The sequence below is a fragment of the Primulina eburnea genome, chromosome 6 (assembly GCF_022965805.1).
Source record: "Primulina eburnea isolate SZY01 chromosome 6, ASM2296580v1, whole genome shotgun sequence".
Lineage (NCBI taxonomy): Eukaryota > Viridiplantae > Streptophyta > Magnoliopsida > Lamiales > Gesneriaceae > Primulina > Primulina eburnea.
In genome coordinates, this window is record NC_133106.1 from 37,509,100 (window position 1) to 37,535,705 (window position 26,606).

Here is a 26,606-nt window from a genome sequence, read left to right on the forward strand (position 1 = left end):
TGGGGCCTTGCTCGAAAAACATAAATAGAAGGGATTGAGCCAAAAAGAAACATGAACAATATAAAAAAATGAGTATTTTCTTTATTAAAAAAATGACATTATATATAAAGGTATTTTCCTTGTCATTATTTTTAAAAAAAGCTTAAAGAGAGTCTTGGACTTTTTTCCGAGGATCTTGCACACTCCTAGGCGATTGAGCGGTACGTGCTCCACAGTGTCTCTTTTCTACCAGTTAGCCTCACGCGGGTGTGCGGAATATTTGTCACGCGCTTTGGAGAAATCTTTGCCCTAGTTTATTTCACATTTTTATACGAACCACCGCCCGCGACTCCGACCACCCCACCACCTTCTCATCTCGCACCAAATTTCTTCCTACATTTTTGCCTTTTCTCGTCTTGTCCTGTTAGTGTTACAGATTCACAGCCTTCGTTTCACCTTCAAGCCAACAAATTTTGCAGTTCTTCGTTGGAAAAATTCATATAATTAATTGTTGATTTAAAATCATTATTTTCAAACTAGTGCGTTTTGGTTTTCATGTTTGATCTTTAGTTTTTCTTGATTCCTTCTGATTTTGAAGGTCAATTATGGAACCTATGGATATTGTTGGTAAGATTAAGGAGGATGCTTCGCTTCCTAAAGGTTAGTCTTGTCCCCGTTTTTTCCTTGTTACCCCTAGTTTACTCTAATTGTTTGAAGACATGATTAGGTTACAGAATACTAATTTTTTTGCTTGTATCTGTTAAGAAACAAGAAGATTCTGCTGTATTGATAAATCTCATTTCGAAGAGAAGAAAATGTATCCTGCAAAATAGCTGTACAAAATTGAATTGAATTGAGAAAACAAAAATATCAGAAATTGACCATGTAATAGTTAGGGATTCTTGCATGTCAAAGTGGGATTCCGTAGATATTTGATTAAGTGGCATGTTTTGGCTACCCGAGCACGATGTTGTAGACATAAGACATGATTAGGTTATAGAATACTAATTTTTTTGCTTGTATCTGTTAAGAAACAAGAACATTAGCTGTACAAAATTGAATTGAACTGAGCAAACAAAAATATCAGAAATTGACTTATATAGTTTTCCTCTCAGACTAAAGCGCGGGATTTGTTAAAAGCGTGTTCCACTAACACGTATATCACCAACACTCCCCATCAAGATTGATGTAGATTCAATACACCAATCTTGGATAACAAAAATTCATGTTGATCATGACTCAAACTTTTGGTAAAGATGTCTGCAAGTTGTGCAGAGGTAGGAACATAATCGGTTTTGATGATCCCATTTGTAGTCTTTTCTCGAATCAAATGACAATCAATCTCAATGTGTTTCGTGCGTTCATGATAGAGAGGATTTGCATCAATGTGCAACACTGCAACCCCGCTTTATTATCACAATATAGATCGGTGTATTTAGTAACTCGTTGCCCATGTCTTGGAGGAGACCAACAATCCAAGTAATTTCACAAGTAGCTGTGGCCATTGCTCGGTACTCTGCTTCAGCAAACGATCACGATACAACACTTTGTTTCTTTGCTTTCCATTCCAAGAGATTAAAGAGTCCCCTAACTTAAAACAAAAACCATTGAGGGATCGGCGGGTCATGGGACATGCTACCCAATCAGAATCACAATAAGCAGTGATGACAAATTAGCTATCAGCTGAGAGGAAAATTCCAAGACCAGGAGCAGATCTCAAATAATGCAAAACCAGCAAAGCAACATCCAAACGAGATTTATTTGGTAAGTGGATAAATTGGCTTAAATTTTGAACCGCGTAACAAATGCCAGGTCTTGTAATTGTGAGATAAATCAGCCGCCCAACCAAGCGTCTGTTAGTATCAGAATTTGATGGCAGAGGATGCTCAATGGTTGGTAAGAACACTGTTCTGCAACCTTATCTAATTCAGCGCTAGTAAGTTGTGTTGAGACGAAAGAGTCCCAAAATTTTTAGCTTCATTCATCCCTTAATCCGATAGCAATTCTAAGACATATTTCCGTTGATTCAGATAGATTCCAGACTTGGAACGAGTTACGTTAATGCCAAGGAAGTATCTCAACGGTCTAACATCCTTAAGTTGAATATGAAAGTGTAAAAATTTCTTCTAGGCGAGAATGAGATCTTCATCATTTCTTGTGACCATAATGTCATATACTATACTAATAACAATTTTATGTGGGCAGCTCTTTCTTAACAAACAAGGAATGATCATTGAGGGATTGAATGAACCCAACAACTTGTTTCATAACACCGGCGAACTTGGCATTCCATTGTCTTGAAGCCTGTTTAAGGCCATACAATGGCCTAAGCAATCTTCATACTTTCAACTCTCCTTGAACAAAATATCCCTGTGAGTTTCATGTATACTTCCTCATCTAAATCACCTTGAAAGGAAAGCATTTGCGACATCCATTTGATAAAAGGGGCCATAACATAACTGTTGCCGCCACACTTGGTAACTATATTGTCTGTGGCTGAGAAGGTATCATGGTAATCGACTCTTTGTTGTTGGGTATAACCTTTAGCCACAAGCCGCGCTTTAAACTTATCGATAGTTCCATCCGGATTCCTCTTGATTTTATACACCCATCGGCACCCGATGGCTTTCTTTCTAGTTGGCAAATCAACCAATTCCCAAGTGTTGTTTGATTATAAGGCAGCCAGCTTTAAATCCATAGCAACTTTCCATCTATAGTCTGAAATTGTTTCATGATAAGATGTATGTTCCCTATCAGATGAAATGGCGGCTAAAAAAGCTTGATATGTGTCAGAAAAGTTGGAATAAGTGAGACATTGTGACAATGCATACAGACAATCGGCTAAATTGGATTGAGACGAAGTTGGACAAGAATAATCTTTTGTCCATACTGGAGGTGAAGTAGCACGTACAGATCTTCGTGGGGGTCAAGGTAAATGCGATATTAGAAATAGAGTTGGAAAAATGATCATCTCCAAGAAAAAAGTTCACGATCATGATGGAAAGTTGAAGAGTATGCAGAAAAATCATTTACAATGGTTAAAAAATATTTCTCCCCATTGTATATAGGTGTATGAAAGGGTCGCCATATATCATAGACAAGATGACTTCGATAAACTCATTAAGGGAAATTGAAGTCGAGTTTGCTTAGCCTTCGGACAAACAAAGCAATGCTGAAGGTTAACTTTATGATTCAAAAAAATGAAGCAACTACATTATAGATAATGACATATGCCTAAGCGTTAATGCCCAGGAGAAGGGGTAACAGACACCGTAGAACTACCGACAAACATTTATGAAATTAAGGAAACACAGGGTTTGGGATAGACTTTGTACTCGGAAAAACTCTCGTATCAAGGTGATATAGCCCATTGATTTCTTTATCAATCCCCATTACTCTCCCAGTATTGAGGTCCTGAAACAAGCAAAAGTGAGGAAAAAATGTAACAAAGAATTTATGGCTTTAGTAAATTTGGATATGGAGAGAGGATTGACTTTGAAATCTGCTACGTGCAAAACATTTTCAAGTGTAATAGAATCGGTGAATGATACTGATCCTAGGTTGGTAACAGGGGCCCGACCACCATTAGGCAATCTCACAAATTTAATGGGAGTTGTTGTAGATTTAGAGCTAAAGAGGTTCACAAGTTTCAGTCATATGTTCATTTGCTCCACTATCAATAATCCAATGTGTTGGAATTTCAATAGAACTTGATGTACCTGCCATGTTATCCACAGGTTCTGTAGGGGATTGCACTTTGCAGCCACCTAACAACTTCATGATCTCGGCATACTGCTCCGAAGTAAATGTAGAGATTGTAGGATTGTTTTCAGTGACAGTTCCAACAGGTGAGGAATCTCTTTCATCAATTCCAGAAGTGTTTAACATGCGCACAAGTCCTTTGGGGCTTGTAAACTTTTTTGGTCGATCCTCTCCTCTGTGGCTCGTATAGTTTATGATCAGGGGGATAACCAACAAGCTTGTAACATGTCTCTTTGGTGTGCCCATTCCAGTTGCAATGATCACATCTCAACATATATTTCCTCAAATTATGTACCTTGCTCTGATTAGAAGAATGTTTAGGATGGTGTTTCAACAAAAAACAAAGATCCATGCGATTCCTCTTGTGATATGATCGAAAAAAGGCCCGTCCTACTGTAGTTAATGGACTCATCATTAAAACTTGACTTCTTGGCTGCAGAACATTCACACGATGGTAGTACAACTAATGAATATTATTCATCCCTAAGTTGTTTCAACTTGTAAAAGTAAGAAGATATAGTGTTATTTCCTGCTTCAGCTGATCAATATCTCCGTGCAACAAAAAAATTCGTGAATCATTAACCTTATCAAACTGTTCTTTGAGATCAGTCCATACCACTTAAGCATCCGTAGGGTAAGCTATTGCTCGAAAAATCTCCTTGGAAACCGTGTTCATAATCCAAGATAAGACCAAAGCATTGCATCTCTCCCATTGATGCAATGTAGGATGGCCAACAGCTAGTCTATTGCAAGTTCCATCAATAAATCCAATTTTATTTTTTGCTAGAAGTGCAATAAGCATCGCACTACTCCAAACACCATAATTTTCAGTGTCTAGTAACATTTCATTTACGAGATTCATACCAAGTGTATCTGATGAATGAATATACATAGGATCATTGAAAGTCACCGTGGCTGCCATTGATTGAGCTGTGCTCAATTCAGGAGATCAGTTCTGAGATCTGTTCCAGAGTATGATTAGATTGTTCGCGAAAGAGAAATATCACAATGTCTAGATTGGAGATATTCAACAATATCGCCGAGCTGAGATCAACATCGAACTTGATTCTGAAAGTTCGATCTCAATCAAAAAAGAAAGATCGAAATCCTCTTATTTGATACCATGTTAAGAAACAAGAAGATTACGCTGTAATGATAAATCTCCATTCAAAGAGAAGAAAATGTCTCCCGCAAAAGAGTTGTACAAAATTGAATTGAGAAAACAAGACATTGACTTATATAGTTTTCCTCTTAGAATAAATCGTGTGAGTTGTTAAAAGCTTGTTTCACTAACTCGTATATCACCAACAGTATCAAGTGAGTATTGTGTTTTATTCGAATTCCTGATCACTGTTAATAGCATTAACGAAACAATCTGGAGTGTTTTTGTAAACTCATTTGGTTACTAAATATTAACACAGTTGCTGTTACATCTTTATTGGTACTGTTTTCATACAAGATACATTAATGATATTCTTTTTGCAGCGACTATGACAAAAATTATCAAAGAGATGCTCCCCCCCGATGTCCGCGTAGCAAGAGATGCTCAGGATCTTCTGATCGAGTGTTGTGTAGGTTTGTATTTGGTGTTTGTTTTTCATTTTAATTCTGTGGGACATTCATTATTTCTTGTACTTTCAGTTGGGTATAAGTTAAACAATTATTGTTAGATTTTCTTCAATTCAGTGTGTAATTTCTTTAAGCGATTAAATTGTGCACTTCATTAACTGCTTTAGTACTTATGGATCTATTCATATTTTACATGATTTTGATGTGATTGGCATCATAATCAAGAGAGACAAAACCCCATATGACTTGAATCTTCTTTTTAATAATTAGCGCAACCATGGCATAGCAATTGACTTTTCTCTGCGAAGTGAGCAGCATTTGATGCTCCTAACCATACTATAACTCCTTTTGTTTATACGCTTTAGGCGAAATATGACTCATTTTTGTTAAAAGCGACTAAGATGGACTTGTTATCTTGTTTTCTTGCAAATTGTATTTTTTTTTCCCGCGAAGACATTGCGTGGGTAATGAGATTTGGTGGGTGTAAACATGGATCTTAAACGTACAAATGCTTTTTTTTATCCATGGGTTTTTTTGACTAGCACCAATGGTGATCTACATCCTATAATGGCCCAGCGGTCCAATTGTTTAAGTGAATCTGTGGGGTAAGCCCTTTCTACCTATTACGATGGCTTCATTTTGAAAATTCCAGTCAGACCAGAATTGGTGTGCCGGCGAAACAGAATGCTCTATCAAAAAGCTAAGATTAAATGGTTAAAACAGGGTGATCACAACACCAAATTCTTCCATTCATTGTTGAACCACCGAAAAACAAAGGCAATGATTACAAAGCTGGAAATGGATGATGGAGGGATCATAGAGGATGGGGATCAAATAATTCGGTTCATTGTTGATTACTTTCAGAAAATGTACAGCAAGGCAGATGTTGACAGATTTGGGATTCAAGGCGTGGAATGGTCGCCAATTGACGATGATATGAGGGAACAGCTTGAACAACCTTTCTGTGAAGATGAGATCAAGAAGGCGGTGTTTGATTGTGATAGGAGTAAAGCACCGGGGCCCGATGGTTATACCATGGCGGTCTACCAGGATTGTTGGGATGTACTTAAAGGAGATTTAATCAAGGTATTCACAGAATTTCACGGAGGGGGCATCATTAATGGGTTGACCAATGAAACGTATATATGTTTGATACCTAAGAAGCATGACTCGTTAAAGGTAAGAGATTTCAGGCCAATTAGCCTCACTACGAGCTTGTACAAGATTATTGCAAAAGTTATGGCTACAAGGATGAAAAAGGTGTTGTCACATACTTTGTCAGAATCTCAAAATGCATTTATTGAAGGGAAGCAGATTTTGGACTGTTGTTTGATTGCGAACGAGCTGGTGGAAGAAGGCAGGAAGAAAGCGGAAAAAGGATGGGTTTTGAAAATTGATTTTGAAAAAGCATATGACAATGTTGAATGGGATTTTTTGGATTTCGTCTTAAAAATGAAGGGATTCGGGGAAAGGTGGAGAGGATGGATAAGAGGTTGTGTATCTAATGTATCGTTCTCAATCATGATTAATGGGAGACCAAGGGGGAAATTTAAAGCATTCAAGGGACTTAGACAGGGAGATCCGTTATCACCTCTTTTGTTCAACATGGTTGTGGATGTTTTGGGCAGATTAGTTGACACAGCAAAAGGGAAAAAACTCATCAGTGGAGTCGAAGTAGGGAGAGAAAAGGTGGAAGTGTCTCATATACAGTTTGCGGACGACACATTGTTTTTCGTCAAGAGTGAGGATCACTTGGGATTTTTGGTCAAAATTTTGAGACCGTTTTGTGATATGTCGGGCTTGAGGATCAACTGGGATAAAAGTGCTTTGATGGGAATTAATCAAGATGCAGTAGTGGGGGAAAATATGGCAAGGGGAATTGGTTGTCGCAGGGAACAATGGCCCATAAAATATTTGGGAGTCCCTCTCGGTGGAAACCCATTACAAGCATCTTTTTGGGAACCTATAATCACTACAATGAAAAAAAGATTGGCATCATGGAAAAAAGCATTTTTGTCTAAGGGAGGTAGACTCACATTGATTGCCGCGGTGTTGAATGCATTGCCTATATACTTTTTGTCTCTTTTCAAGGTACCAAAAGGAATAGCGGGGGCGATGGAAAAGGTAATGAGAGATTTTTTGTGGGATGGGAACGAGGGTGATTCTCATTGTCATATGGTTAGGTGGGAGAAAGTTTGTAGGCCAAAGCAACAAGGAGGGCTGGGCATTGGGAATATTTGTTTACGAAATATAGCTTTAATGGGGAAATGGTGGTGGAGGTTTAATGTTGAAAACGACTCGTTGTGGAAAAGAATAATAAGAAGCAAGTATGGGATGCAAGAAAATGGATGGGACGCGGGGTTGGCTAAGAATGTGACTTTTAGATGTCCGTGGAAGTTCATTTCTAAAACATACCCGACTTATCACCGACTAGTGAGATTAGTGGTTCGAGGGGGGAATAAAATAAGATTCTGGGAGGATATTTGGCTGGGAGTCTCTTCTTTCCGGGAGTTGTTCCCAGCTTTGTTTCGTGTTTCATTGGCACATAATTTACCTATCTCTTATTTTGCTCACCTTGACTGTTCCTCAAATGATTTTTCTTGGGACCTTCATCTCCGTCGATCACTTCGAGAGCAGGAGGTTTCGCAACTTTCATCAATACTTAGCATTCTGCAGGGGGTGAGTTTAGTAGGGGGGGTTGATGATTTTCGGCAGTGGGAGGGGGATCCATCTGGGATATTCTCGGTCAAATCTTTTTTCCAATCTTTTTTCAAAAGAGAGAATGGCGCCCAAGAGTTCAAATTTTTCAATATCATCTGGAAAGTGCCTATTCCTTCAAAGATTCAGATTTTCTCATGGACTGCAATCCTTGCTAAATTACCGACATCGGAGGTGATGCAGAGGAGATATCCTAATTGTTCTTTTTGCCCAAACTGGTGTGTGTTGTGTCGTCAGGAGGTGGAAACACAAGATCATTTGTTCATTCATTGCAAATTCACTCATTCAATGTGGGCAAAGGCTTTGGTGGAATTAAAACTGTTTTGGGTTGTGCCGAGGACAATTAATGACTTGTACAGTACGGATCTTGGCAGTATGCTCGGTAAGAAAGGAAAGATTTTCTGGAGAATGGTGATCCACGGCGTAACATGGGAAATATGGTTGGAGAGAAATAGAAGAATTTTTCAAGAACTAGAAGAAACAACGGAAGAAATCTGGGGGAAAATCAAGTTCGCTTTAGCCAATTGGATTCGAGCAGACAAGAACTTTTATGGAGTCTCTACTTTTGACATTTTAAGAGATTGGTCCTATGTGTATTGTTAAAATTAGAGTTTTCATTTGGCTACAGTGGATTTCTAGTCCACTACTTGTAATGTTTAAAACACAATAATTATCAATAAAATATATGTTTCTCATCAAAAAAAAAAAAGAAAATTCCAGTCAGACCCAAGGCCCTGTAATGGCCTTTCTAGGCGGGGTCTAACAGTCAGAATAATCAAATGTTGGCCAACAGTCAGAATAATCAAATGTTGGACGCCGACAAAGTGATGCTGAGCACAATTAGTTAGCTATCTATTGTTGTTGGTTTACTTCTCAGTGCTTTGTCTCCAACAAGCACCATCACCATTATCCAAAAAGTAAGGAAAAGAAAAATAAGTCATGAAAAAGTGATGTTATATTATTAAATTTGGCCTCTTTTTTGAGGTTTGTTTCTTGATGGTGTTATGAGTAGGAGATGTTTATCTCTGCATCAGTGCAGTTCTCAACCAACTTATTAACTGATATAGTTCAGAGCGGACCAAAATTTGATTTGTCTATTGTCGTTTTCAATTCTTATGCGGTATTTTTGCAAGCTCTATCTTGTGACTTATGGTAAATGATTTTCATGTTCGCAGAATTTATCAATCTAATTTCATCAGAATCCAATGAAGTTTGTAATAGGGGAGACAAAAGAACTATTGCACCAGAACATGTACTCAAGGCTTTAGAGGTTCTACCCTAGTATTTCTTTTGGTTTCAACTCTTATGATTATTGTTGATTGAATTTCAGCGGTCAACATCTTATAAAGTCTCAAAGGCCTTTTTTTCCAATGGTCAAAGGGGCTTTTTTGGGTTATTGTCATCTGTGATATGTTCCTTTGAAATGGAATCTTCTGATTTTGTTCTTCATTTTTGCTGAAAATCATTTCTGGATTGGAATCTTGTGATTTTGTTCTACTGATTGTCTAACATCTATTCAACGTTGAGCTGCTATATTAAGCTAGGAATTTTCTCGGGCCATATGCTGTGCTGCTGTAGCATTTATGAAATTTTTTTGGTGCATCTTTGATTATCGAAAATTTTAAATATTATAATTAGCCATGTGAAGTGATGTACTTGATATAATTGCCTTTGACTTTCACTTAAAGATTTTCTTGACGAATGGTGGATTATGTGCACACTGAGATCCACATGAATCCTGCCAACACATTTTAAAGCATTTCTGGCTGAAGCAATTGAGAAGCATCTGTCCAAAAATGTTTTAGAAGTTAATGTTATCCTTCTCTGTTTTCTCAACTTGAATAGTACTCTTTTTTGTGATAAAATGTCTGAGACAATTTTATGGTTTCTTTTTCACATGAAATCGCCTCGGTGTAAAGCATGCCAATTTTTGCAAATTTGAGGTGCAATATGACATGGATCTTATTGTATGATTCCTTGACACTTTATTTGTAGGCTGGATGGTGCATTTAAAATGGCTCCAAATATTGATCTGATAGTACATTTAAATCAAATAATATCAGTGAATCCCCTGAATAAATTTACCTTCTTACCTAGATTTTCCTATCTATTTTCTTTGGTGCTAAATTCTCTTATCTGTTCAATAACCTAGATTTGCCCTGTCTTTATTTCTCAGGTTCTTGGATTTGGAGAGTATATTGAAGAAGTTTATGCCGCATATGAACAACATAGGCTTGAGACTACGGTAAGTTTGACTCCCTCTCCCACAGACTTGGACCTTGTATTTTTTGAAAAAACTCTAGATTGCTAAATGTTGAGTTACTGAGTGTACATTTTTCACCGGACATTGATAGCTTCTACTTTGGCCTATAAGGGTTGGAAGAAAGAAAATAAATGGAAAAAGATTTATGAAATTATATAAAAAAGCAATTTTAATATGTATAAAATCACCTAAATATGGGAGATACAGTGTTCTAAAATTTTGACCCTGACTATCGGATAGACTATCTGGGTATTTCTTCCTGGAGTATGCTCAGTTACATTAATGATTTATGTCATGGTAAAAATGTAATTACTCTCCCTAAGATACTGACTTTTATTGCTTGTTGGTGAATGGTTAGACTCAGGATACCATGAGAAGCGGTAAATTGAGCAACAGAGCTGAAATGACTGAAGAGGAAGCACTCGTAGAGCAACAGAGGATGTTTGCAGAGGCACGTGCTCGAATGAATGGAGGCACAGTGGTTCCCAAGCAATCAGATTCAGAGACTCGACCAAGTTTGAGTAGCTAACTTATATTTATAAGTTTTCTCGAACTCTTTACTAGAGACTCCTCGACTCCAGCATTTCTATTTTAGCCTTGCATAATGTACAAATGGTGCTTACTTAACATAGAGGGGTCTGCTGTGTACGATGTTCTTATGTATATGTGAGTAAGTAATTTGTCGGCCTCTTTAAGCAGTCTTTCAAGATTGTCTCCGTATGTGCTATTTTAGTTAATGCGTACTTCATGTTCATTTTTTCAAGCGCACTATTACTGGTGGCTAATCAATTGCCTCGATATATGTTTCATTAATTCTTTCATTTTCCAGGGGCAAATAATATAATGGTGATATTGATGAATACAAAAATTCAAGTTAATATCCAAGTTAATTAATTAGTGAGCCTACCGAGGATGATAAATAGGTCTTGAATTCATTAAACTGTGAATTCTGATTTTTGTATATTGTTAATATTTTATTGGCTATTTCTAGGGGATGAATATAACAATACATTGTCTTCCCTATTTTATGTAAGATGCCATTTGATTTTAACAAGATTTCATGAATATTTATTCTCATATTCTCCATTAGTGGTAAACGGTGCAAAAGTAGGCCAACACCTAGAGTACCGTTGTGTTTACCGTTTAGTATAAACGAGTCTGAAACGAGTAACTGTCACCCGATGTGAACGTAAGAGACTAAACTAGCTCACCCTTGACATGAACTACAAATTTGTAATCGTCCTGTATTTGTTGATTTAAAAAATACGCTGTCATTCGATTAACCTTTACCTTTATACATACTTCAATTTTCTTTTTTGAAAGAATACATAATTAATAGCATAGATTTGTGTGAGTGTAAATAGAGTTGCTAAAGAAACGGACTTTCCAAAACTTATCCCAGCACATCTGAAATGCACCCCAACAAATAATTAACATTTATGTAACTCTACAAAGTACAACCCGACATTATGAGATACAAAAACCAACAGTTGTCCAGTTCTATTCCTTCAATTTGAAAATTTTGAGATCAGCCGATCCACATGAATGATAACATCACCAATGCAGGGTCGAACAGCGGGTTGAGGCTGCAACATCCATGTTACAAACTGGTGTAATGCCTCTGGATAAGGAGGAGTAGGTCCAGTTGGCCATTTTATTTGGGCATTTACAATGGCCAATTGCAAGCTACCACCGGATTCTCCAAGTGCAAATTCAAATGGAGATACACCATACCTACAAAATGCGTTCATATATGAAGCAAAAGACCTAAAAAAATTGCAAACACCACAAGCTGGTAGAGAGCCTATTAAAGACACAATAAAGAAACTGGGGGACTTTAAGATCCTTGAAATTTTTTTGTAGGAATATAAGAATAAGGAGAATAAAAGGTGATGAGAGGTACCTCTAAACTAGACAACTTCGTTACAAGATAAACTGTATTTAACTTGATTAATACAAAAGCAACCTATCGATAAAGTAACCCAAATGCCATAGAGAAGTTAATTCTCCCACATAAGTGTTGCGTTTGTTATATTTATTTCCTAGCAGCATCCACACATCCAATTTTGACTCGCTTCTTAAACTTACAGCAATACAATTTAAGATTGGCTAAAATTTTCTATGCACAATGCTAGAGTTAAAAACCTTCACTCATATTACATTCTAATAATCTTCTTAAGATATTAATATCTTTCAAATTCTCTGGAAAATTGGGATTAAACCCAAAATCTGATACTCTACTGTTTGGCAAAAATATCAATGATGATCATAGTGGTTTCACAATGAGCATAGCTCACGAACAAGGAGACATTAGGTTTCTTCAAAAATAAGATGAAAAGTTCCCAGACATGAATACATTCTTACATGATTGCAAACAAAGTGCAGCCTAATGACCAGATATCAGTTCTCTCATCAATGTCTGCATGGCTAGGACAATCCCAAAATTCAGGAGCACGAAAAGGAGCTGAACAATGCTCAGATGCCCATTCCTATGTAACAAACAAATACAGATCAAATCAAAATATCCCGATTAACCACAAAAAAAGGCCCGAGATGCAAACCTGGCACATTGAGATAGATTGACAAACCAACTATGAAAAACTCTCTCTCTCTCTCTCTCTCTCTCTTACACACACACACACACACACACTCTCTCACACTCATTTCTTTTCCTTGGAAACTTTTTGGAGCTCTCCCACTCTCCCTTCATTTCAAACTTCATACCTCAACTTTTTCTTGCTAACTTCATACCTCAACTTTTTCTTGCTAATTAGTTGCACTCTTTTATCTTTCTGCCAAGTCGAACTGATATTTAAAAACTCGATAGTTATTTTCAGTTTCGTATTTCAAATCATACAGTTAGAAAATGTAGCAGTTGTACATATTTATACTAATTCACATATCTACATAAGTATAGTCAAAATACAGTACAACTTATTGCAAAACTATTATTGACTGCCGCTCATTCTGGGTGGTATTAATGTCTGATAAGCAGTTGCAATTACCATGACCTAGCCATACTAATCAATGAGTAATTTGTGCTTTTAGCACTGCATTCGACACAAAGCTAATGATATAAATCCATGAAATATATGAAGTTCTAAAAGGAACCTGCAATTGTAGTGCTTCGGAACGAGAACGAATTTGCTTTCTTGCAGGACGAGCACTTCCAAAATCCATTAATATCGCTATAGGTGTCTTTCCTTTCCTGTGGGTCAAAAGGACATTGCCAGGTTTGATATCATTATGGGCATATGGAGGATCAAAACTGTGCATATGGTCAAGTCCTGCACAAAGCTGATTAACAGTTTCTTCAGTAATTTTAATCATTCTTCAGCAAGAAAGTAGATTAGAACAATAATTTACTGCTCAGGAAACCACCGACCATAGTCACCGTAACATCTATAAATTTAAGTATTACTTCACTTCAAAATTTGTGTTTACTTAAAAGTGCCCATATAGCATGCATGTTTACCACAAAAGAATTTTGATTATTTAAGACAAACATAACATAAGCAGCTATGCCTCTACATAAAAAAACACTATAGCCACTGATAAAGACATGTAAAGGAATATTTTGATTCAAAAGTAGTGGTTTAAGTTCATAGTACCTATGTAGCATATTGCCACAAGACTTAAACAGACACGCAGCACAAATATAAATTTCCACTAGAAAAATAGTGCCACTTGTGTCGTCATGAGACTGAAACACTTGGAATTACACATAGAAAATGTTGCTTCAAACATATCCTTAGAAGAAAAGTGAAGAGATCTTTATCAACAAGCACAAAAACAACTCGTGTGCATCGTAAGCTCATTAGTTGTACATGTTGCAAGCACAGTCCATCAAACCTATAAGGCAGGAGTATTTTCATTGTCTACCTGGCGAAATATTTGAAGCACATCTGAGGTAGAAAAGAACTCTTTCTTGATTTTCATAGCTTTGGCATTATCCAATAATGTTCCATCTAAATGGACGGGAAACAGTAAATACGCTTCATTTTTCCAGGATTGATCTTGTGTAACCTGAGCAATTAAAAAGATATTTTGATATAAACAACCAATCTGATGATGAATAATGAACTTAGTATGCAGAAACTACTAGCACGTTTGAGTAGACATCCAAAATAAAATTCAACCATGTTCTTATACATGTTTTACTTCAGAAAATATTAGCAGGACATTTCCAAATTGACTTTTCAAAAGAATTGTTTGATCATACATATGCTTTTTGGGCTGTTTATAATTTCAGCATCAATACAAAATAGAAGTTCGCTCCTTTAAGGTCTGTGATGGCCCAAGGCTCAATAATAGAAAAGAAAATAGTAAATCTTCAAAAGATTGGTGTTTTTCTCCACAAATGATGTGCTAACTATCCATGCAATCACCCTCATTCTGTGAAACAACAAAGATATATAGTGCATTTCAATTTTCATCACTGCATATTTTTTTCCAAGAGCATGTAGAGGTAACTATTCCATGCATAGACCCCAGACATGTGTAAGCCACTTAATTACAAAATTAAACACACTATATTACTGTTGTGAAAGAGTTAATACACGACTTGGGAAAAAAATGATCAAAGAGAAATTACCTTGACTGCGATTATTGCATGATCAAGAAGAGGAAGCAGATTGCGGTGGCTAAACAAAGATGAAACACGAATTTCCTCTCTTACCAAGTCCAGTTGTTCATTGTTTTGAATGAGAACTTTCTTGATTGCGTATGTTCCATCATCTGCGAATAAAACGATCCAGAAGAGTTCCAATCAGGTAATTATATAGTCTCATTTGGCTCAAAACAATCATCGTTTCTGAAAGCAGAAAGAAAAAAGCAATAAAAATGTTGGCAAATGCCCAATTCTCATGATTTCCTTCCTTCCTCACCCTGCAACCATTTTGACATCACAAGAAAGCTTTCCAGCAGATATACATTGCAAAATGGCAAGAGTGATCCTTAGGGTAATCCTTGTTTGCTTCTTTCTATTCGAATTTTTTTCTAATACCATTATATTGTCTCTTTAAGATGCATTAACTAATTTACAAGTAAGAATACTTCGGGGTTCCATTTCATCTCTATTCTATGTTGTTGACAAACCTCTATACATTTAATGCTAACTTTTATTCTAAAAAAAAAAGAAGCTAACTTTTGACACAACTCAACCACCATCGGAAACTCACCAGAATCACTTGCATTGTATCTCCTTGGCTTAATAGTAATTCTTTTCTCCACCAAAAATATACTACAACAATCTCTGCTGAAATTGTGACTTGATGTACTTATCTTCTATATAAATATATAGATTTTGTAATTATATCAGAGGCAATATCATCTTGAATCTGAAAGCATCATCAGACCTTGCTAGGTTTTGCTAATTGCATAAATAATTGATCCACAGGCTCGTTAATGGAAAAAAGTATAAATGTGACCCCTATCCCCGAGAACTAATGCATTTGGCCGCTCCTATCAACATCTTCCAAAATTAAATTTGCTCAAACTGATTTGCATATTGCTTATTTGAAGGACAGGCCATCAAGTGCAAATTCTGAAAATTCACCTATCAGCCAAGTATCTAATAATATGGCACCATTGTATCATCTCTTTTTGATGAATAATACATTTATGAATTGATAAATTCATCAGTTTGAGCAAATTTAATGAAGTCATACCACTATTAGCATAGATAGACTACTATTTCCAGTTCAGTTCCACCACCAAAAAGAAGATGACATTGAATCAGACCAATTACCAACGAATTTCAGAACTCGGAACCACATCTCACTAACAAGGAAAAAAACATTTACCATGTAACTCAAATCAAAACTTGCGAATCCAATCAATCCCAGATTGACAGATCCCGACCTTAACTAAGTAAAAGGCATAATAACAAAAACAAACAAATAATTCAATCACAGAACAGTGAGTACCAGAAATGTGTGAAGGGTCCTTGATCTTCTTCGCAATGCCAGTGCTCGAAGGCTCAGCAAGAACCTCCTTGACAAGGAGAACGTAGGCGAAACCACCTTCCCCAAGCTGCCTCACAACCCTGAAACGGTTCTCGTTGATCCACACATCTCCCCCACCATTAACGGCGTCGTATAAGGCGTTCAAACCCGAGAACGAGCAACCCATGTCTCCCAATACAGCAACGATCCTTCTCTCCCCCAAGTCTTCTACAAACAATCTGAAAGAGAGAGAGACAGCAATTTTCTGCCGATAATCAATGGATGATTAAGATGCGAGATGAGATCTTTTGCCATTGTCGTACGCCAAAATTAACTCATTACCAAAGCTATTCGTGTGTGTGTGTGTGTGTTGACTTTCTTTTATTCCCTTTATTTTTCTTGGCTAGCTAAGCTATTGTGTGGGTATTTATTTAAAGAGAAAAATTATATTATTATTTTATATAATTTAATATATTTATTCATAAAAAATATTAATTTTTATTTTATATATAAATCAAGTTAATGTGTAGAAGATTTACTCTTATTTAATTTATGGAATTAAATTTGCTTATCAACTTAGAAATAATTTATGTTCTATGAAAAGTAAATTTTTCTTAAATTGTTTTTTTATTAATACTTTGTAATTTTTATCACGTTTTATATTTTTTTATGACGATGAGAAGCACAATCATTATTATTTAATATATATTGATTAAATTTTTGAAAATACAGTACCATATGTTAGTTAAATAAATCGTAATAAACAAATTTTATGCAAGAGAGTCACTCGAAAAAATATAATATTGTTAGGAGTTGTGAGATTTTTTAACTTTTAAATGATTGAATTATAAGATGATTTATTAAGATATATGATGTATCAAATAATTTAATTTTTTGTAATGAATATGTGTAATGTAGACGTGCATATAGTTAATTGAAGTATGTGTCGTATGAGACGATGGATTCAACTCATAGTTAGAACAAAATATAATATTTAATGAATCGAGTTGCATCTCTCTGAGTTGTCATAAAGGTTTTATGATTTAATTGAACCTTGACTTAAAATGTTTCGGCTTATATTTTATTCGTGGTTTCACTTGAAATTATGAAATAATGACCAATAATAGGTATTTCTCATTGTATTTTATTAGATAAAAAATATAATATGATAAAAAAATATAATATTTGTGTCACGACTCACGATTACTAGGTATTATATTATATATTATTTATAATAATATAAAATAGACGTGTAACCAATATTATCATTTACTCTCAATAGTTATAATTATAAATAGATAAATAAATACATTTTTTTGGGAAAGGCAAAGTTCCGGGAAGTTGGACGGCTTCGGCGGCGGCTCAGATCTGGCTCTCTCTGAGGCAACTATCTCAGCTTAGCTTCAAAATCTATTTAAAAATCCCAACGACTTCATTCACTTTCTCCGATTCCCTCCATTTTTCTTCGCCCATTTCTTCTTCTTCTTTCTAATTATCTTTCCTTCCGCCTGATTCCCCTTCTACTGGATTGATTTGACTTCTGTACAACTGCTGCGCCGTTTTTCCTCGGATTTCCGCTTAGATTGTTGGATCAATGTTTTATCTCACGTTCTAGTTAATTTTCCCTGAATTTGTCTAATTCAATCCGTTTCTGAGCAGGTGAGAATGAGTTCAGGTAGGATTCTGTGTCTGTCTGTCTTTTGGAATATAAGATGTGATGAGAACCTGGAACAGGCTGGAATTTAATGAAGGGCTGAGCGGAGGCCAAAAGTTTGCATTTTTAAATGATTGATTGAAAATTTTAAAAGATTTCATTTTGATTGGCTGACCTGAGTGCGCTATTTGGGTCGGTCCACTGATGAGAATTCTGAGATATTAATCTGTTTAATGATTTCAGTTGTGGGTTTTAATTCAGACAGGTATAGTGTGTGGAAAGATTGCTGCTAATGTTGTGATGGATTGGAGCGTCAATGATTCGTATGGAAATGATACCAATCAAAGCTTAAGAGGTTAGCATTTTCTCTTAATGTGGACGTGGGTTAAACAAAGATTATACTTGAACGATTTGCCAAAGAATTGCAACTTGTTCGAATGCTCCTGATGTTGATATGTGTTAAGCTTATATTACATTACTCATCCTTGGATCATAAAGTCGTTGCCTTTGGTGTTAACATGTTTCGATGGTGCTACGATAAGAAAATAATGAAAAGAAGATTCCTGTATAATGATGTCAGAACTACTTAATAATAATCTCAACAATGACTCGAGAACTTTCATCCTCATCTCTGAGTTCTGTTATTCTAACTTCCCTAAAGCAAGTGCTTTTTTGTCTGATACACTACATCTGTGGCATTGTAAGAAATTATTGCAATAATAGTAAAGATAATTGAATTTTGAGGCATATAAAGCAGGCAATGCGGGGTGGAACTTGTACGTATAAATTATAGATTTGAATGGGTATAAACTGTTTATTGGAGAGGGTGATGCGAATTCGCAATTGAAGTCATTAGAAAGGATTTAAGTTCTTATGGTTTGAGTTTAAAGGTACCTTGCTATATTGGAGTGGAATAACACTCCGGACACTTGGATTTCCAGTTTACGCTCTTACCTCACATTTACGTTTTTTTCCCTCTTCTATTAAAACCATTATTTCTTTTGTTGAATATAGCAGATTCGGATCCCAAGCCTGGGACAGTAATGAACACAATAATCTCCAACATTGATCTAGTGGATACAGAGCTACGTTCGGAAGAGAAGGGAAGTACTGTTCTCATGTCAAAGAACAGGAGAAAGACCATGACTTCAGTCCATCTGAAGTATTTTGAAACAGCACTAGATGGAAAGAGTCGAAGGTGCAAAATTTGTGGACAAAGCTATTCTATTGCTACTGCAACTGGTTAATTTCTCAACTGTCGTTATCCTTTTTCAGTTCATTGAAAACTATGTTTCATTAACTAAACCAGATATCAGCTGTCATCTGAGCATAGGCATTTTGAGTACTTCTGCCATAGGATCAATGTGAATGGTGTGTTATCAACAAAAGTTCAAATAGATGTTGAGATTTGAACTCAAATTAATTTCCAAGTTATGATTGGATTTTTATTCTTCCTGCTAATCCAACCAGCACCTCACCTTGGTTTGCCACCATCGCAAATTTTGCATTTAACTGGAAATGGTACCTTAATATTGACAACCTGACTCTCTGTGCTGCAGGAAATTTGGGTAGGCATCTCAGCAATCGACATCCAGGCTATGATAAAATAGGGGATTTTGCCAACAGTCCTACTCTGCAGCTTGTGACAGTTGCTAAGAAGCCTCCGACTCATGCTAAGTTACCTTCAATGGAGCTGGATCATTTGAACTGGTTGCTCATTAAGTGGCTCATTTCAGCATCTCTTCCCACGACTACTTCTGCAGAGAAGTGGCTGACAAATGCATTTAAATTTCTTAATCCATCGGCGGAACTTTGGCCTGTGGAAAAGTTCCAAACAGTTCTCTTTGAAATTTTCAGAAGCATGCAAGAAGAGGTGAGGTTAATGGTGGAGCAGGTTCCTCCCAAGGTTTCTGTTTCTCTTGATTTCTGGACTTCCTATGAACAACTTCTGTACATGGGGATTACGTGCCAATGGATTGATGAAAACTGGTCCTTTAAGAAAGTTCTCCTTGATATTTGTCACATTCCAAGTCCCTGCGGGGGGCCTGAAATTTATTATGTTCTATTGAAAGTTCTGAGGCTTTACAATATTGAGTCTAAAATTCTTTCTTGTACCCATGATAATAGTCCTAGTGCTTTGCAAGCATGCCATACATTAAAAGATGATATGGACAGTCAGAAAGTGCCTGCCTTTTGCTATATCCCTTGTGCTGCTCATACTCTGAATTCAATCATAGTTGATGGACTAAGTACTACAAAGTCTGTAATTTTGAAGATTAGGGAGTTTGTGCTGGAACTAAATTCATCAAAGGAAATCTCTGATGCTTTTGTGCAGTTTACTATGGCATACCAAGAAGGGAACTGGAAGTTTCCTCTTGATGCCTCGGCTAGGTGGAGTGGGAGCTACCAAATGCTTGATATTGCATTCAAGGTACACACTGTTGTGTCTTCTTAGTCAAAGAAAATTGAATTCAGTGGCACTGTTTAGATTGATAGCCATAGAATAAGCAAGAAAGGTTTGCAGTCTTTGTTCCTTATTATTGTAGTTCAGTAATGTTGTCCTCTCACTTTCTTTTATTCCTCAAGTGTTTGGTCTTAATTTCATATTCAGACAACTGTTTAATTATAAAATTATTCTAAGTTCTGGAGAGATCCGACAAGAAGCTACCGTGAACTGTTCTTTGTGAGGTACTAGTGCTACTAGTTATGCCAGAGTTGAGGTACTAATCTGCAGTCACAAAAACTTGCAAAACTGGTCGCCATTCTAATTCTTGCTTGTCTATAGTTATTAGGATTTGTAATATGAAATAGCTCAAACACTGGCTTCATCTGGTTGGTTCCTTTTTTAGCAAGTGAGTAGAGCTGGATGATGTAGCGCTCTGGATACTATTACCTGTATTCATAAAGTCAACATTTCAAGAACTTTAAATCAGTGTTGCTGAACAATGTTGAATTTATAGTCCTGAAGAGACAACCATTTCTTCTGAAATACAAAATTTTTTGTTTGAAAAAAGAGCAGAAAAATATCCTTTGAGGGTTAGTTTTCAATAAAGGGGCTTTTTTTTTTCAGGCTGGTAAATCAATGGAAACTATTATCAGAAAGTACGAGGAACAACTGGGTAGTAGGTTGCTTCTGAATTCTGCCGAGAAAAACGTGGTTAAAATTATGCATAAATATCTTGAACCCTTTTATAAGACCATTAATAACATATGCACAAATAGAGAACTGACCATTGGACTGGTTCTCTTCTTCATGGAGAATATTTCTGAGACGGTTGCATTGTGCAAAGACTCCAGGCAAAGCCCTGATTGGCTCAAGAGTGCTGCTGAAGAAATGTGCATCAAGGCGCAAAATTACAGTGACCAAGTTTGCAATTTATTCATATACATGACTGCAGTTCTTGATCCACGAATAAAACTTGAGCTCATTCCCGAAAGCCTCAACTCTGAAAGCTATATGGAGGAGGCAAGAAATCATTTCAGTAGGAATTATTCCAGTCGATATTTTCCATCTATTCCCAATCCATACAGTACTACTCAAGAGCTGGAAACCGATGGGAGCGCTTCTTTTGCTGAGGAAATTGCTCGTAAAAAACGAAGGGCGAGCTTGAACTCTGCTACAGATGAGCTTACCCAATATTTATCCGAGCAACCTGCTCCAATACAAACAGATGTTCTGGAGTGGTGGAAGGTGAATTGTCCAAGGTATCCAAGGCTATCTTTAATGGCTCGAGATTTCTTGGCCGTGCAATCAACTGCCGTGCCTCCTGAAGACATATTTTGTAGTAGGGGCGATGAAATTGATCAGCAAAAGTTCTCTATACCCCACCGCGATACAAAAGCTTTGCTTTGTGTAAGGTCGTGGTTGCAAAGTGGAATCAAGCTGAGTTACAAGACGACCGAGATTGACTGTGAAAGGATTGTGGACCTTGCGGCTGCTTCAGCAACAGAGAGCAGCAGTAGAAGTTTTGACAGAAAACAAAAGGGATGACTTGAATTGGCAAGGTTTTCAAATAATGACAAGGTGACACCCTTAATTTACTTGTTCTATCGTGATAATAAATGTAGTTCACACTCTTTTAGCTGTTCAAATCTAGCAAAACAGTTGCACTTTTGTTGTTAATTTGTTTACTTATATCTAGTTCATGATTCGACGGAAAGCTCATAAAAGTAATATAGTGCAGTCGGAATGTCTTACATCTGCTTCAGCTCCATGTTCTTACAAGTTTATGTACAAAATGGAATGTGATGGGCCAAAATCCGATGGTATGGCGATTATGTTGACATGAAACGGCTCATAGCCAATGGAACGGTAATTGTTTCTCTACATAACGCGAAATGTTGGTGAAAATAAACTCTTTTCTCGATACAAGTGGAATTGGACGTTGTTTTATACATCTTCCTGACTTGTTAGTACGATGAACTCAAGAATAATTGACTTTTTATAGTCATATTCCAAATGTCTGCTTTTGGTATTTACTATAAAATATAATAGCAGTTTTGTCTAACGCGATGATGAATGAAATGAAACAATGGTGATTGGTGACTGCACTATAAAATCATCGTAGAACTAACATAAACCGGAAGGATCCTTACCGAGGCAACCGCAATTATAGTTCAGTATAAATACGTTCCAGGTACATTATAGATTGTTAAAGTCAAATATCCTGACATTGCGAGCATGCAGTAATAGAATAGCCAATATTCTAGCCTTCACATGACCAAAAGTGCCTCTGTAAGCTTGTTTGTAGATATAGCCATTAATTTATTATGCAGATAATGAGCTACACACTTGTATATGCTCCAATGATGCATGTAATTGTTAAAAAAAATTTACATACACCGAGAACCAATATGCATAATAAGGGTATCCGCAATGCTGGGATTCAGGATTGCATTAAGCATATGCATGGTCCGAAAAATGGATCCCGCTGCCAGCCTGAATTCACAAGGGAATCAAAAGCCATAATGTTTATACGCTATAATGGAGAAAAAAAAAGAACACAAACAAAAGTTGTCGTTAGATCGATACTCTGGTTTTTTTTTTAAATAAAACTACACATTCAAAATCATTACTTCTGAAAATCTTGAAGATGAACCAGTAAACGCCATCGTTTTCAACCCCACAAGAAAACAAGTCTTGAAAATGCAAGCATTATGGAGGATATGATGCTTTTTTGGAGCCGAGTATTTCCACCATCACCCACATTGGTGTTGAATCCCGTGGGCTCAATCCATTGTTCGGCCCTCCTAGTACTCCATTGGGAGAGGTTGTTACGAGAGGCGAGCCACCATTTTTCGCGGTCACAGACGTAGCACTAGACAAACGAACAAATAGTTGGTGTCGCACATAAGTTACTGTTTTGAACTAAATAAGTTCAGCATCGAGGTTAGGAAATGAGAGAGACATTCATCTACATACGGGGGGAAATTAAACCATGTGCTGGTGACCCATCGATATATATATGGCACAGTTACGACCACATAATCCCATACATCCCAAATGCATAAGATCTATTCTCAAGTTCATCGTTAATTGACCAAGTTCCTAATCATGCTAGATTTTATTAAGGTGAATTAAGAACCAAAATCATGTTCATTTTCAAGCTGAATAAGCATCAATCTTTTTATACCACTCATTTAAATCGACAACATTATAACGTGATTCAACGAATGAGATCAATGAGTTTAAATTCATCATGGCTAAGGGAATTAGAATGTGATACAACAAATGAGTTTACATTATTTGATAAAAAAAACACGAGTTAAATTTCCCTAGATAGAAAGAACAAGTTATATAAAAGGAAATTAACAGATCTTTATGATAAATTAAGTCAGCATTTTCAAGAGGTGAAACGGAAGGTCATGACACACACCTCAGACGAAGAAAAAAGTGGAGAAATTAGCAAGCTCCTAAAAATGGGTTGAGAAAAATCTTACTTGGGCCAAGAAGAGAGAACCATGAACAATACTATATATACCAGCCATAAATATAACTAAAGGGGGCCGGAGTATATTCACAATGGCGCGACGTAGAAGAATACAAGAAATACAGTTTGAGGAGAAAAAGATTTGAGAGTAATTATCGTTGAAAAGTAAGAAGAGAAATCGGTGAATGTGTCACACCCTTACTCTATACTTAGCATAATTACCATAATCAAAATAAGGTTTGAATGATATAACTATATTATGAATCAAATCAAACAAGGGGCATCACTTTGACGGTTTGTAAAATTTTGGCATGATGTCCCTATATTTTGTATAAGCCCAAACCAAGCAACAACATTCATATATACATAGACACAAACTCAACTCAAGCAACAACATCAACCCATATACATATAATCGTATTCTTACACACAAACATATTCTGTACCATCATACCCCTAGACATAAACATTGTAAAACGTGTTTCAAACCCTGACATTCAATTCATTATAATACATATGCGGAAGCTATACAATAAGAAGCCCGGTTCTTGTCGAGGTGAGGCACGTCACTAGCATCCATTGGCGAACCGGCATCCTACGCATCTTCACTACCTGATCCTGTAATACATGAGCTACGTGAGTTTATAAACTCAATAAGTTGGCACTTGTACGTATCAATATGCATCGAAGGAACATACATATCAAGTCGTGATCAACAATGAATCTTAAAAACATGTCATACCGTATCATATATTCAATGTTCATTTTTGTACTTGAGCCTCATTAGTTGACCTGTACTACCGTGCTTGCTTTATTATATAGCTACTACTGTGTTGGACGTCAGGGAGCAACCTTTGGCAACCCCACGCCCCATGAACATATATTGGCCAATAGCTTTGGTGGACTTAAAACCACCCATGATGTCAACAAGCTCTATATCATGTAAAATCAATCATTTTTCCTTTCAATGTTCTTGTTCTTGGTCATGACATAGCACCCAACATCAATATTCATGAGTTCCTTACATATTTAATACATAACAATGGCATATGGTGCTATGTTTCATCAATAAACATACTAACAATGTACATATATCAATAAACAATGCAAAGCATTTGAAATCCATAATATTACTCATGTATTACTTCAAGAACATGCCAACTTACAGTCCAAGCTTAAGAACACTGGTTTGAGACGGTGTTTCTCGCTGCTATGCTGTCAAACATAACAATAATTCAATCACTATATCTATACTAGGTGAAGTTTGCTCCTCTACCTTTATAATAATCAAAAGAGATGAAAACTTACACCTTTAGGAAGCTCTTGGGATGAAGAACAAAGTTCTAACTTCAATTCTATGAAAGGAATGAAGAAGAAAGCATTTGGAAGAAATTCTCTAGGTTTTGTTTCGAGTTTATGCTGTTAGAGAGGTTGAGGATGGTGGAAAGTGCTTAGAAAACCCGATACTTATCTTTTTATACAGCAGGTTCGCTAGGGCGGACGCTTTTTACCGCTAGGGCGAGTAAATCTCGGTCCTACACATTTTATTTCTGCACAGGTTCGCTAGGGCGGACACTTTTGACCGCTAGGGCGAGCAAGTTTCGGCCCTATACATTTTATTCCTTCACAGGCTCGCTAGGGCGGACATTTTTGACCGCTAGGGCGAGCCAGTTTCGGCTCTGCACACTGATTCATCAAAAATTGCTCCGGAAATGGTTCTTCCGCTCATAATCTGAAAAAATGGTAAACTACAAAGTTGTAGCCCTAAGTCTTGGCTTGAATCTCCCACTGGTTTCAGGTCATTTGGAGGTCTGAGTAAAAAGTTATGCCCATTCTCCTAATATGTGTCAGTGAAGGAATGACGGTATACACGACACACTTCGGGGCACTTTTGGCTTGTCTTCCACAATGATTTGGACAAAACTCAAAACGTCAAAGTTGTAGCATTATATCTTAGCTTTCTAATGGTTAAGGCCTCACACAATTTGGATCAATATTCAAATCATTATGCTAAAACCCGTACGAACTGCCATATCTACATCTCATTTCCTACAACTTCTATTACACTATTTCTATGTACACCTCTTACTATCACTATTTTAACACATATTCATTCTCAATGCACCATGAACAACATAAGAGTCATGTTCAATCTCAATATTGATACTTCATTCATCACGTGAAATCTAATGAGGTAATTAACTACAAACTAAACGACATAAACACGTTATAATCATTTGTACGAGTAACCGGGCATTACAGAATGCGTAGAGACGCCGCAAAAAATTATAAGTAAGACAGATTAGGCTGGTGAGTAGTGTTGGTTCGTGAGTGAGAGTCGACTCACAATGAAAGTGAGGGATTTGCTTTTAATTCGATCTTATAAATTTATTTTTTATATATATTTGTTATTCTACACAATTATCTTATATTAATTTTTCTAAAAAAAATCAAATGTCTATACTCCATCATATATTTACTTTTATATAAGTGCATGGTAAATAAGAACTCACACAAACTTGGGAAAAAAAAAATTCTAATAGAATCGCTATAGAATACAAACAATATACACTTGCGTATACCGGTCGACATAATTATAAGTTCAACAGCTCCAAAAGATCCAAGCACGTGTGCGTGGTTTCACTCTCAAACAAATACTTCAATACCTTCAACTATAATCGAAATCGAAATCGAAACGTCGGACTCGGACAAGATGGTTATAATGTACTAAATATAAATATTAGTTGCACATAGAGTAACTCAAGATATTTCATCGGAACCGAGAA

The 26,606-nt window shown here is 36.5% G+C and overlaps 3 protein-coding genes across 15 annotated transcripts; 2 read left to right on the forward strand and 1 right to left on the reverse strand.

Annotated features, from left to right (window-relative positions):
• The first annotated feature begins 147 nt into the window (after window positions 1–147).
• LOC140835025 (protein Dr1 homolog) lies at window positions 148–11,104 on the forward strand. 3 transcript variants are annotated; one of them, XM_073200306.1, is made up of 6 exons: window positions 148–200; window positions 578–639; window positions 5,227–5,316; window positions 9,204–9,298; window positions 10,205–10,273; window positions 10,650–11,104. In XM_073200306.1, the coding sequence occupies exons 2-6, from the start codon at window positions 585–587 to the stop codon at window positions 10,818–10,820; spliced, it is 480 nt and encodes a 159-aa protein (XP_073056407.1). In that variant the 5' UTR covers window positions 148–200; window positions 578–584; the 3' UTR covers window positions 10,821–11,104. The 3 variants fall into 3 exon arrangements, with proteins under 3 accessions (XP_073056407.1, XP_073056405.1, XP_073056406.1); XM_073200304.1 differs by lacking the exon at window positions 148–200 and adding an exon at window positions 225–437; XM_073200305.1 differs by lacking the exon at window positions 148–200 and adding an exon at window positions 231–402.
• Window positions 11,105–11,620: 516 nt separating this feature from the next.
• On the reverse strand, window positions 11,621–16,615 carry LOC140835026 (uncharacterized). Its single transcript, XM_073200307.1, has 6 exons — window positions 16,219–16,615; window positions 14,886–15,028; window positions 14,174–14,317; window positions 13,403–13,588; window positions 12,656–12,780; window positions 11,621–12,025 (listed from the first exon to the last, which is right to left on the reverse strand). The coding sequence occupies exons 1-6, from the start codon at window positions 16,421–16,423 to the stop codon at window positions 11,800–11,802; spliced, it is 1,029 nt and encodes a 342-aa protein (XP_073056408.1). The 5' UTR covers window positions 16,424–16,615; the 3' UTR covers window positions 11,621–11,799.
• Window positions 16,616–17,553: 938 nt separating this feature from the next.
• Window positions 17,554–22,408, forward strand: LOC140835027 (zinc finger BED domain-containing protein DAYSLEEPER). Of its 11 annotated transcripts, none has more exons than XM_073200311.1 (6): window positions 17,554–17,911; window positions 18,156–18,245; window positions 18,905–19,132; window positions 19,450–20,321; window positions 20,961–21,914; window positions 22,075–22,408. In XM_073200311.1, the coding sequence occupies exons 1-5, from the start codon at window positions 17,902–17,904 to the stop codon at window positions 21,879–21,881; spliced, it is 2,121 nt and encodes a 706-aa protein (XP_073056412.1). In that variant the 5' UTR covers window positions 17,554–17,901; the 3' UTR covers window positions 21,882–21,914; window positions 22,075–22,408. The 11 variants fall into 11 exon arrangements, with proteins under 11 accessions (XP_073056412.1, XP_073056410.1, XP_073056414.1 ...); XM_073200309.1 differs by having other exon boundaries at window positions 22,033–22,087; XM_073200313.1 differs by having other exon boundaries at window positions 18,152–18,245; window positions 20,961–22,087.
• Window positions 22,409–26,606: the final 4,198 nt, after the last annotated feature.